Source organism: Mirounga angustirostris, unplaced genomic scaffold (genome assembly GCF_029215605.1).
Source record: "Mirounga angustirostris isolate CCGP_5_RB_7025 unplaced genomic scaffold, mMirAng1.0.hap1 SCAF_2, whole genome shotgun sequence".
In the NCBI taxonomy this organism is placed as follows: domain Eukaryota; kingdom Metazoa; phylum Chordata; class Mammalia; order Carnivora; family Phocidae; genus Mirounga; species Mirounga angustirostris.
In genome coordinates, this window is record NW_026991710.1 from 74,960,241 (window position 1) to 74,974,134 (window position 13,894).

The 13,894-nt window shown below is 32.5% G+C and overlaps 1 protein-coding gene across 1 annotated transcript in view; it reads left to right on the plus strand.

The window, feature by feature from the left end:
• The window catches only part of GRID2 (glutamate ionotropic receptor delta type subunit 2), a 1,408,631-nt gene that overhangs the window by 280,236 nt on the left and 1,114,501 nt on the right, over positions 1–13,894 (plus strand). Inside the window, exon 2 of the mRNA XM_064584815.1 lies at positions 4,202–4,357. Within this exon, the coding sequence (XP_064440885.1) occupies positions 4,202–4,357 (156 nt within the window). The remainder of the gene's footprint in view (positions 1–4,201; positions 4,358–13,894) is intronic.

Genomic DNA, 13,894 nt, shown 5'->3' on the forward strand with positions numbered 1-13,894 from the left:
TCTAATATATCCAGGCTCCCTTTTATACACTCAAAGTATAAAAATAGTTTCTATGACCCAGGAAATTATATTTTGCTAATGAGACAAGCATACATACATCCCTGATGGAGACAACACCATGAATAAAGACATGAAGGTAAAAACGCTTCTAAGCTTAATGTTTCTTAAAGCTTCTAATGTTTTGAGAATTATGGAGTTGGTCAGGTTAGTAACTTCTAATAATGTTTTATTTAGCAAGCATATTTGCAAATATGAATTTGTGTAAAAAGATTTATGGTATAAAATGCTGACTTGTACAGATGACCCTACACAACAAGGAATAAAAAAGATGTCAGGATGGTTTTAATATTACTATAAACTATAATTTTTTACTATCTAAGATACAAGATCTAAGAAGACAAGTAAACATGTTGTAGTTTGTATTTAAAAACATATATGTGGGGAGCCTGGTTGGCTCATCCGGCTAAGGATCCAACTCTTGATTTCAGCTTAGGTCAAATGATGATTTCAGGGTTGTGGGATCAAGCCCCATACTGGGCTCCACACTCAGCAGGGAGTCTGTTTGGGATTCTCTCTTTCTCCCTTCTCCAGTGCCCCGCCCCCCGACAAGCTCTCTCTCTCTGTCGCTCTCTCAAAATAAATAAATTAATTCAAAACAAAACAAAACGTATGTTTCCTTCCCTGTATATGTCACTCTCTTTGTATAAGGATAATTAAGACTTTTTCCCTCTCATGAAAAGAACAGATCATCAATCCCTAATAATGGAATTGACTGATTACAAATCGGTATAATGGGAATGTTTAGGAGGTGTTCCGTATCTGCTTTATTGCTTGGTTATTCTTCCTTCCAGTTTGATCAATGTGAAGTGTAAATAGTGTATAATCTATTGATCAAAGTGTGTGTGTGTGTGTGTGTGTGTGTGAGTGGTGGAAGAGTTATTTCATCTGGACAGTAAGTTGAATCTGCTTTTCACCTCAAGGTTGTAAAATAAAACTGACAGTAAAAAAATGCTAATAAAAATAGCTGAGAAAGAACTAGATGCTGTCATCATGTTAACTATATAGTTATGAATGTTGCATTTGAGGAACTTCATAAATTTCAAAAAAAGTAAATCTAAGATGTTTGATACCGGATTAGACTGGTAATATGTGAATTGATAGAAAGGATAAAAAGATGGCATTGCTATACTATTGGAAGTGCATAAAATAGGAAAAAACTTTTTTTTGTGAGATTCTGCATGTGGAACTCACTGAGCTGTTTTCAGAATAGTTGTGCTTAATACAAAATGCTGCATGTATTCTTTTGGTTAAAAGCCAAATCTAAGATGAGATTTTATAGCTGAAGAAAAAAGTAAATAAATAACTGGATTTGAAATGTTGATAGGATTTCCTGTTCTTTGGTTATGCTGTGTGCAGTAAGATGAAACGTTTCTTCTGTTTACTTCTTGCTGTTTGCAGAAAGATGAACTGCTTCTTTTGTGCATTTCCTTTTCAGTATATCTTAATTCAGCATGGAATTGACTAATTTGCTATCATTTCTGTAGGTTTCTGCCATTTATTAAGTCAGGTTTAATGTTTAAGGCAATCTTAAAGGTTCTGTCAGGTAACATTAAAATGCTTCCATTAAAAATGTGTTACCAATACTCAGCAGAAGTCAGTAATGTCACCTGCTTTAAAACAAGGTTGATTAGAAACTCTTCTTTTAAAAGACCCATTTAGAATTCATGACAAGATGAAGCATCTTTATATAAACATACATCACTTCTTTGTGCATAGACATTTTAGATTATCTGGTTTAAAATGAATTGGTTATTTCAGTTCCAATTATACTACATTTATATCACACTTTCTAACAAACTACTAAAGAAATTTGTATATCTGAATCTGATAGTATTAATTAATCTAGATTCTCATAACAATTATCACAAATTAAAATGCATTTTCATGAATGTGGCTTAAAATGAGCAAGATACATCTAACATTTATTGTCTAATTTCACAAAATCAATTTCTAAAGTAGATTTCAATCTGATTCAGGAGTGATATGCGAGATCAAAAGTTGACATCTATAATATATGTTTGATTAAATTAGTAAAATATTAATTTCCTGACTAATAGATATATAATAATATAATTAGGGAGTACTTTATGTATCAGTTAAAAAAAATTCTTTTCCTTTCTCCTGCTCTTAGCTGTGGGCAGGTATTCAAAGCTATAGGAAGTAGAAAGCAAGGGTTTTAAGAGGCTGGTCAAAGTTAGTATGTTCCATGGTAATATAAAAGAGCGGTGACAAGAGAAAGCTAGATTCATACAAAAAGCCTGTTAGACACTCTGCCTTCTCTAGTGAAAATTGATAATTGCCTCATCATTATGAGGCCATTTAAGGTGAAGAGGGCAAAAGTAACCTGCCACACTCGTCATAAAAAGACATAGTTTCACCCTTGCTTTATCATGTATTGACTCTAATAATGCATGTTTAATATCATGATCTGTCTTTCACTAGAAGGCTGTGGGCTTTAGTCACAAATGCATAAAATCAACAGAAATGGCATATGTAGAATGTCTGCTTCTATGTATACATATGTGTGGATGTGTATAGATATAAACATGTATATGTATATTTGTGTCTGTATATATAGTCTGTGTTTATCTCTGTGTGTGTATATAAACCCATATTGTATTTATATATAAAAAAAGACATTTTAATGCCTTTTTATTTACACATTACAAAGAATATTATAGTCAAGAACAATATTATGTGTATGGGGATCTGTATATGGATATGGTTGTGTAGTCATTCCTTTATCATGTTATTGACCCTGGCATGTATGTCTTTTTTTGTCAGGAGGAAATTCATTTGATTCACTCAAAAAGGTAAAAAGTACATTGGCCCAGTGTTTATAATTTAAAAATAAACAATTTAAAAGTGTGTTCCTGCTTAGAACTAGCAGAATCAGAATGAATACAAAGAAGACATGTGTGGCCAGTTGGGAAAGAACCTCCCAGATTTCCAATAAAGTCAGGATCCTCATAAAAATACTTTTACTTCTTATGGGTATAATCCTGAAAAGCAGTATCCCATAGTGATTTAGAGCAGACTTTGGAGTCAAGCACTATGGCCTTGTCCCTTTGGCATATTCCTTGCACTGAAGCTTAATTTTCATGACTGTATGTGCATGTAGTAGTATGTGTATCACATAATTATTTTAAGGATTGAATGAGATTCTGCAATATGGAAAATATTAATAGAAAATGTTGGATTACAGTATTTAAAAATAATACATTACTGTTTATTGAAAATTTACTATTCAGTTAGCACAACTTATTTACATTTTACGTGGATAAACTTATTTAAGGCAGTTAATAACACAGATAGATATTATTATTAGATTTTACAAATGACGAATGTGGGGTTTAGAATTTGAATCCCATGTTCAAGGTAATATGCTTAACAAGTGGCAGTCAGAATTTGAAATCAGTTTACTCCTAGAACTGGTGTGTTTAACCAATACCCTGCTGACAGGCAATTATTCAGATGGAAGTTAGCCACATCTCCTATAATCATTATTATTTTATATGAGTGAAAAAGGCCATAATCATCCACCAGGATTTTTAATTCTTCAGAAAGTATTTCTTAAATTACCTCTGCTCAGAGGTTTGTATGTGCCTAAATTTTCTATAAATGTTATTGAATTTACTACTGTAAAAGATAATGAAATGCTTGTTCAAGAGAAAAAGAAAGGAAGGAAGTAAAAAGAAAAAAGAAAAATAAATTCAGATCTCAATAGAAGTCCCTGTACACTGTGTGAATGGCTCTCAGAAAGTTTCCTGATTTTATCTCCTATTATTCAGAAAAATATTCCTCAAACTATGAACTCCTAAAGATATTATGATATGAGACATCTGATGTATTAGCTACTTTGTTCTGCAGAAGCTTTTTGAACTTACTATATTGTCTTACCAAAGCTTTTCCTGAAATAACACTTTGATGTACTATTCATCATTTCCACTTGGAAGAAGTAACTACATTCCTGCTTAGCAATCACGCTGCTTCCAGTACAGTGTGTTTCAGTAATAAATAAAGTGCATGCTTTAAGTGAAACTATACATTTTTCAAATATGTAAGTCTCTTTGGCATGTTTCCAGAGAGTGTGACAGAATATTTATGTTATTGTTTAATGGCAACACTCACTTCTTTCTAGGAGCAATTTTTGATGAATCTGCCAAAAAGGATGATGAGGTGTTTCGTACAGCAGTTGGTGACCTCAACCAGAATGAGGAGATTTTACAGACTGAGAAAATCACATTTTCGGTGACATTTGTTGATGGAAGCAACCCTTTTCAAGCAGTTCAAGAAGGTAAGGTCTATCAGCAGTCCATTTTTTATTTTGTTTGTTTTTCAGTTCAATTCAAATGGCAATAGAATTAGATTTGTAAAAAGCCATCAACCTCGACATATTTTTGCATCTTTGCTGCACTGCTTTTCTTCGACGGTGTTGTTTTGAGGATGTTAATCCTGAATTCCACTTCTGAAAGGGCAGAGTATGGAAAGTTGTTGTTTTAATTGAAATATATATGAAAATGTATATAAATATTTTTAGGAAAAGCTTTATAACATTTTATGACTGCAGTGTAAATTCAACTATGACTTTCTATCTAAATGTTTAGCTTTGACTTTTTTGAGATAAGGGCCACCTTGAGTGTTGTTACAAAATGTGATGACATTTTTGGTGTATTCATGACAAATTCATTGGTAGAAAGAAAACCTGTAGGCACTACATGCAAATCAAAGATCTTACAATGGGATCCTAACATAATGTGCATATTAAAGCATTTGCCTCCATTCTCTCTTTATACTTGAATGAATTAACATTTTTCATAGGTACAAATCATAGAAATACAAATATTTGTTACTTTGCTGGAATGATCATCTGTATGAATGAAGGTTTTGATTGAAAGATTTAAGAGTAATAGAATTTTATTTTTGATGCTGTTATTCTAATGAAATAGCTTTTTGATTGGCAAAGCACTCATTGTTCATGAAACTATTTTCTGCTAATCTAGTTTATGTTTTATTGTGATAATATATTTAGACTAAAGATACCAATACAAAATTTAGTCAAATGAAGCACTTGTTTCATCAAAAAACCTAAAGAGGATTTGGCAGAATAAAAGATGGACAAGATATTAGAAGTACTAAAGTTTGGCAGGAAACTTTTAAAGACAAATATTGAAAGGGTAAGGAAAGTAAATATAAATGTTTTTGAAAATATAAAGATGAAAATGCTTTTCATCTAATGTATCTGCGTGATGTACAGGTAACCTTTATTGGAATATGTTTTTGACCAGTAACATTGGCTACCGTTGAAACTTATTTATGTTTACTTGTGTCAGTAAGAGAACAGGTAGAATGATTAGTGATCTAATGGATTTTCTATCTTAATAATTCGATAGAGTGAAGAAATATTATTTTAATGAAATGAATAGAAGTGTTTTAGTAAAAGATGCTTTAGCAAAGAATATGGTGCTTAGATTAATAGGGAATTTTAATGCTAGTAAGTACATATCAATTTAAAAAGTTTAATAAAAACATCTACTTATTTATATTTTAAAATCAGAATTGTTATGGGAATTTGGGATTTGCAAAAATGTAGATGTTGGTAAATGTTATATTGAAACATTTAAAAACTGTCTAAATTAATATTATAATTCATCAAGCAATATGCAAAATAATAAAGTACAACTTGAGGAAAGCCCAATAATGTAAAAGAATATTACTCATTCAACTCTTAGTTTTAATGACTGGAATGAGAGCAGGAAAAAAATGAGGACAGATTTATTTTTGTGTTTTTCCTCTGATTACAGATTAATAATTATAAATTAACTTTGAAGACATGCTAAAATACCCATTCCTTTTAAAAATGCACTTTGAGAAGTGTGGAGATAAAGAAATGAAGACAACACAATGAGTAGAGGGGAATAACAAAGTCTGAAAAATATGTCCCTCACACCTTCCTTAGACTACAATTTGAAAAGCAAAGACAATTTTTAAAATACCACAATTAATCTGTTCACATATTGCTTTGTGTAGTCATTCTGCTGCCAGCTCAATTCTGGAAGCAAAAATATCTCTCAGAAAGAACTACTGTGACTTGAAAGAATTTGTGGCACTGAAAGCAAGTTGAGAGAGGAAATAAATTTTAAGTTTCAGAGACAGAGACCACTAGATATTTGTCAAGAAAGAAGAAAGAGCTTGACAGTTTGCCTGATGGTTTCTGATACTAACAGGATGTTCTGGACCAGTTATTTTGATGGTCTCCTCTGGGTAATGAACCTGAAATAAGTTCTAGGAAGCTCTGGAGCTAATTTGTTTCCACATTCAAAATGAAGAAAGATCTTGGCTAACTTTAGAAATAAAAATAATTCTTTCTAGAGCTTGGTCTGTAATTGATTGGTTTGAAAAAAGGGGAAAATATTCAACTGAAAAAGAACAAGAAATAATTTGGGTATTTTCTTAAATGTTCTGAGAAAGTAATTTAGGAGAAAACCTCAGTTGTGCCATCAAGGATGGCCAATTTTTCTATGATCCTATCTTTGCTGCAATACTATTAAAATCTATAACCTAGAGGGTCTTAAATCAGCTTATTTGTTTTTTACATTCTAAAGAAGGACAAAAGATTCAATGATACGGTTATTACTGATCATTTACACATTAGCACTCCTGATGAACTTCTAAAAAATTCATTGTTTTGAGTTTTTTATTTGTTTGAATAAGAAAGTCTGATCCTTGAACAAACAGCATCCTCAAGGATATAAGTATTTGGTAATAATAAAGAAGATATCTAATAATCTGAAATCCTCAATTTGTTTTATTGTTAGAATTTCTTCCAACCATCCACATTTAAGAGATGATTTTTATTTTTACAAATATAATTTTTTTGTTTACTTTATCTTTCAACTATCAGCATTTAGTGGGAGAAGGATTTAAAGATAAACAGCCTATTAACCCTTAAATAGTATTAGAATATTGGTGCTATTAAAATGCTCCTTTGTAGCTTTGGTTACAGTAAGTTTTTGCATAGTAATTATTTTTAATAATAAATATTTAATAATTATTTTTACAGTGAGATTCTAGAAGAAGATATTTTGGTTATAACACAGGATCAATATTCCTTTCTTGAGACCAATGATTATATCTATTATCTTTATCATTACCCTGTAACATTAATCTCAGTACTTTTAGGTAAATGAACAGTAGAAAATAAATTCCTGTTTTTAGAAAAATAATCTGGAATTAAACAACCTATTTTAGTAATTATTTTTCCTTTCTTTTGAATACATTTGTTGATAAGCTGTTATTCATCTTTTGTCCTTTGAGTTGTGGAGTGTTAACTAGGGGCAAATAATTTTTCATACCTTAACTCAGGATTATTTTTGTCACTTTTTGGGTGGGCAGTAGGTAGACTTATTTTGGTAGATGGGATAAAGCTTACTCTCGAAGATATACAAAAGAAAAAAAAATCACATGGGTTAATTTTGAAAATTGAAATTTGAAAATTAATAGAGGTGGAAAATTATATAAACCTAGTTGAATGTTTTTCCTAAGTAGATGAAGTAATTGAGAACAGAGTGGTTAAGTAATTCTCTGGCATAGTGCAAGTGTGTAGCGAGAGAAAGAACTAAACCAAGACCTTCAGACCACTGGCCTATTTTCCTTGCTACCTCTGTTAACCGTATGTACATGAGAAAGAACACACAATGCATTCTAGGACTTCAGTAAGTACTCTGGAGAATAGAAAATTGTAGCAGATTTATATGTTTTGATAGGTACTATTAATGTTCATGGGTTTTAGATAGCATGGAATAGTAAAAATCTTCCAATCTAGTTGATCAACACCAGTTGATTACATAAATCACTCTTGTTCTTTCATCGTTGGTTTTCTCATCTATAAATAATAAAAAAATCAAACATGATGTATTTTTAAGATCGGTTTCATCTGTATAGATGAAATGTTTCATGACTCTGTAGAACACATTTCCAGATTTAGAAATTTAGGATTGTAGAAATGATAATTATTTACTTTCTCTTTAGAGATGGCTGAACTTGCTGAAATTGCTTCCTAGTTTTCTAGAATTTGGCCTACTTCAAAATAAATTAAAAGGGTATATGATACCTGTCCTTCATTCTGCTATCTCATCCACCAATTCACTGCAACCTAAAGAACTCATTACTACCACCACAGTCCAGAAAGAGTCTTTTGCAGATTCAGTTGACTGGATCATTACAGCTCTTGCTAGATTACTTTCCTTAATCCTCTCTTAGAGATTGTTGTCTCTGTGTCATCTATCAACAGGATAAAACATAGATGCACAAATGTGTGGTGTGAAAGACATTGGTTTTCTCTACTGAAAGCAATAGCAAGTGTTTATATTGTTGGCTTCTAGTTGAGACTAACACCACTTTGGTCCATGAAAGGTGGGGATTTACAAGAAAACAAGGTCAGCGGAAAGTAAGGGGAGTGCATTTGTAGAAATGTTCACATAAGAAGTTGCATGCAGAAATAAGCATTCATGGGCGCCTGGGTGGCTCAGATGGTTAAGCGTCTGCCTTCGGCTCAGGTCATGATCCCAGGGTCCTGGATCGAGTCCCGCATCGGGCTCCCTGCTAGGTGGGGAGCCTGCTTCTCCCTCTGCCTCTGCCTCTCTCTCTCTGACTCTCATGAATAAATAAATAAAACATTAAAAAAAAAAAGAAATAAGCATTCATGTATATCTCTTGCATCCATTGGATATATCAGGAAGGCTATAGAGCACCATGTGTTGATACTGAATGGCAAGATTCAGTTAAAACCTTTCGACATATTTGCTCTTATTAGAAAAACACCTAAAAATGAAATGCATAGTGAGAAAAGTGTAAGGGCAGAATTATGCTATAGAGTCACAAATGATTCTATTTGAAAGAAGAAGGGGCACCTATCATAATTATTCTTACTTATGCTTTATCACAAACCATTATAAGTAGTATAGTTATAAAAGCTGTTTTTAATTTAAAAAGCAGTCATGGTTAAGATTGTTCATCATCTGAGTTTCAGCCTGGTTCACCTTCACATTACTCCTTTGTATATCCAACATGAATATTGATCGCTCCCAAAAAGTCTTTTGTAAAAAATAAACATATTACTTTAATACAGTGATGGTTTCCATTAGATTTGCCTCATATATCTTCCAAAATAAAATTAAGTGTAAAACAATGTGGCTGCTTTTATTTATAGTTTATGGAATTAGTCTTATTTCTTTATAGTTATGTATAAAAGACACATGAATCTATATCATGTGTGTAAAAGGGATACCAGGAGAGCGGTGGGGCCAAAAAAGTGTGTAAGAAAATATAACTAGGAAAAGGCACTTCTCCAAAACCCAGCACCATTCTCTGTGAATATTTTGGGTGCCATAGGCTAAATCTGATTAGTCTTGTTCAAAGAGTATGTTAATGTAAAAGAATGATTTATGTGGCTGCTCTATTTGATGCTTTATTCTAGGGCTTAGTCTCATAATTTATATTCCTCTCAGCTTTAATAGGACATCTTTACTGTGATAAAAAAATCTGCTAATTCAGAAATGTTTAGATTGGATTCTGCAACTTTCCTAGGATAGGACTGCAGGATATGTGCCTCATCAGCCTGTGTTTTCTTGGACCAAGTTTGAGAGCATCAGTTCCAGCGTATTTTCTGAATTGCCTGACAAGAAACTGAATTTGAGGATTGGTGGGTCCTGGGGGCCAAGAAATAAAACCTGAATATCATTCAGGTATAATTCTGCTCATTCAGGCATTTATTTAATCATTTTTTCATTCCACTTTTCCTTCCCACATCAAAGCAAGTGTTGTGTGTTGAATCCCAGTCTCTAGGCTCAGGGTAACTGGTGCCCAGCCATTTGTGCAAAGGGGTGGAAGGAAGAGATGCTGCCACTGGCTGGCCATCTCCAAACATCCACACAGCAGGAGGGATATTGGATGTCCATTCAGTGGCTATCTGGACCATCTGCTTCCCTCCACGAGTCCGGCATATTTAGCAATCCACTGCCAAGCCCAGGATCACTTTTCCTTTCTACCTGCCATATTCTAAGGACTGGCCAAAAAGATCTGGAATCAGAATCTTCCTATAGTGTCATTTTTAGTACCCACCATCAATGTAGTATTAAAGTATAAAGAATTCTGTATCTGTTAGGGACATGGATTCTTTTAAGCATCTCACAGTGACCCTTTTCATTGAAAAATTGCCCGTCAAGAAGAATTAAAATTGGATATGTTTGGAATTGAATTTCAAGAGTACTCAGTCAAATCAGTCTATCCAAGTACTTTTTAAATGCCTAGTACTGTTCCAAGATTGGGCCAGCCATGATAGGAGATGACAAAGGAAATAGAGAACACAGCGTTACGACTGCAGGAAGCTTTAAAAATGTACTTGGGAAAGGCTGGGAGTTTTTAGAGCATGAACAGTCATTATGCCTTCTACCTGTAACTTAGGTTTTTAATTATGTTAATTGTAAAAAGGAACAAGACATTTTACCTTTTAAAACATATTTACTTTTCAGAAAAGAGAGGGAATATCTTTCTTAAGGAAATTCATTGTTTTTTAACTTAATGTTAATGAAGATACAAAGTGTATGGCTTAAATTTTGTTTTCTGTAATTTACTGTTGTGCTCTTCTATTGGTAAGCCTTTCCCTTATCTCATTCAATAATATGCTCTTAAAGTAACAGGTCTCTAATACTGTGGATAGATTGAAATTCAGGTGTTTATAGACCTCTATCATGTTTTTATAGCCTTTTTGCTTTGAAGTCTTTTATCTCCATATATACAATTGTGTACTCTTGTGTAAGTTACCTCATAAAATATATATTTTAGCAATATGTGATGCTCTGGGTCTTGTTTTATTTGGAAGAATCTTTAACAGCTTTCTATAAAAGCTGTGTTTAGCAGAAGTAAAGATTTATTCTTTTGTTGTTGACTAAGTGTTCTTTCTTCCTACCAAATATTTTTCATACAGTAATAGCAGACCACTTTCTTCTCTTTCAGCCTTTTCAGCATACTTATGGCAGCATAATTCAGTTTTTAATCGGTCTTTTATGATACTGACTTGATAAAAGATTTACCTATCTTTCTTAAAGTAACTCTGAATATATCGTTTATTAGATTAAAAACCACACTTACCTACATCCTATAGTTGTTATGAGAGTCCATTGTGTAGTCTTAAAAATAGTTTAAGTTCACATTAAAGATGACTTTACTGTATTCAGAATTTTAAAACTATTACCAGTATTACTGATATCAGTCTTTCAAATGATACAGTCTATTGCTTAAATTTAGAACAAAAAAAAGACCTGATTTTTGATTATTTTAATATTTAACACCTATTTTTCCATGACCTCGGCAAGTGTTGTGTGAGGTTATGGGAACCGTACTATGTGTGGTCTTTTAGTACTCATGCAGTATTTTGTTGAATTACCTTGTAATTTTCAAAAGAATTATCATTGAAACACTCCTTTTAAAGGGAACACATACAAAGCCAATGTACACTAGGAAATTGCATATTCTGGGAAGAGAATGAATCCGCAAGTACTTTTTGGGTGCCTGTAAGCATTTAGCCTTGAGCTGTTACTCAGCATAAGGCTGTGCTCTCTACTGGCTGCCCTGTAGTCTTCCATGGTTACATTGACCTTTATTACCATGTGTTAGGTCCTGACCTGTATGGTTCCTTTTCCTTTTGCCTTGCCACTATAGTGCTCTTTTTAAACTCCTCATTCAACACCCTTTTAATCCTTGATTCTCAATATTGTACTGTATGCACTCAGCGTATCTACATTTCACTGTGTATATATCTTAAATTTGATGCCATTTATTCTGCTTGGGGAAAAAAAAACATGGAAATTAAGTGCATGGGTCATGGAATTGGTACCCAATTGTACCAAGTACAATTATACGAATGGTGCTTCATCTCTTGTTACCTTTGGGATCTTAAGCATACCTAATGTCTCTGAGCTTCAGTTTCTTCATATATGGAATTGGGCTAAATACATACTCCATGGGATTACTGTGATTATGTGATTATTATATGTTGATTTTATGGGGTTGTAATTATGGTATGTAGGTTTCTCTACTAATCTAAATATATATGTTAATAATAGTGGAGGAAATGATTATTTAGTACCATTGCATGTAAATTTCTATTGCTCTCTGACCTTACCTTCCCAAACATTCTCTACCATATATATTGGTGGTTCCCATGGATACCATAAGCAGAAGAGCCTTATTATCTGCCTGGTCAGCATTTCCCCCCCACCCCCAACCGAGCCTTTTCTTATCAAGATCCTGAATGCTGGGGTTGTAAAAATATAGAAATTAAATGCTTCTGCTTTTTTTCTCTCTTCCTGGGCTAGTTCTGCTAGTCAGCAGAGGAAGATGAGAATTATATTTGTTGTGTAATTTATTTGCAAGTAGTAGTGATGTTGCAACACTTGTACTTAGGGTTGGAAGGATTTAAAATACCTTGTTGCCATTTCTGGGAAGTAGAGAAAGCCTGTGGAGACCAAATTAAAGCTTTCTGATGATTTGTGTGGGCTTAATACAATCAGTGAACTAAATAAGGCACTGAGTCATAACTAAATGGGATTCAGTTGTAGAGAGGCATAATGTTGTAGAAGAGCAATATATGTGAAGGTCAGATATAGACATGAATTCAAGGAAAGCTTTATGCTTTGAGAGATGCATCATCTCTGGTATTTTGAGTTTATTTCTGAAATGATTGTTTAAAAGGTTATCTTTCTATGTTCTCCACATTTTCATTTCAACTATACATGGGCAAATATTAACTCTAAAAACTTGGTCATTGGTTTCTTTGAATTCTCAGTACCATTATTCTTCAATAATACATGATATCATGTTTTTTCTCAGGAATTCATGCATCATTTCAAGACATATTTGCTTTTTGGTCTTTGATAGAATAATACAATATGATGGTAAGATTGGCTAAGCTCATTCCATAAAATATATTTCAAACATAGAAAAAACTTAAAACAGAAAACATAAAAAAGACTTAACCTGTCTACTATAAATGAGAAATATGTTCCAAAGTGGAAAATGTTTTCTTAAAATATATTATTTTTTGAGGAAAAAAGTTATGTAAATCAAAGTTAGAAACAATACTATTACAGAGACTGTTTTTGAATAGAATGACTTTAAATATTCAATAATATTTTTTTTATTTTGCTTTTAAATTAACACTTATAAAAGATAATACTTTGAGACAGTCCTGAGTACTTATTCATATTATTAAAATTGACAAGATGTAGAGAACTTAGGTGATAGAAAGTAACTAGGGGATTAAAAAAATAAAGACATGTTCTTACTGGTGAAAGAATAAGAAACTGGCTTATCAGCTTCATTCTACCTTCTTCCAAATCCTGTTTTCATTCTGTTACATTGATTTGTCAGTAACCTTTATTATTTGGAATTAGTGATTTCATCTTTTTATTCTGTTTTGAATTTTTAAGTGTTTTGCCCCATTTAAAGGAGATTTCTCTCTATATTAACCTACTATAACCTATTAACCTACATATATATATATATATATACACACACACACACACATACATACATATACATATGAGTATATTAAACATATGCGCTATATGCCATATCTATATATCCCATCTATATATGACATATACACTACATATAGTAAATTTACCAGACACTTTGTTCTTTGGGTCATTCTTTCAATATTGATTCATGCCTTTCAAGGGGCATTTTTTTTTATTTTAAATTTTTATATACTATGTTTGTTAAAATGGAACAGGGAAGGTTTGATGTCAGGCCACCATCATTCATTATCCAA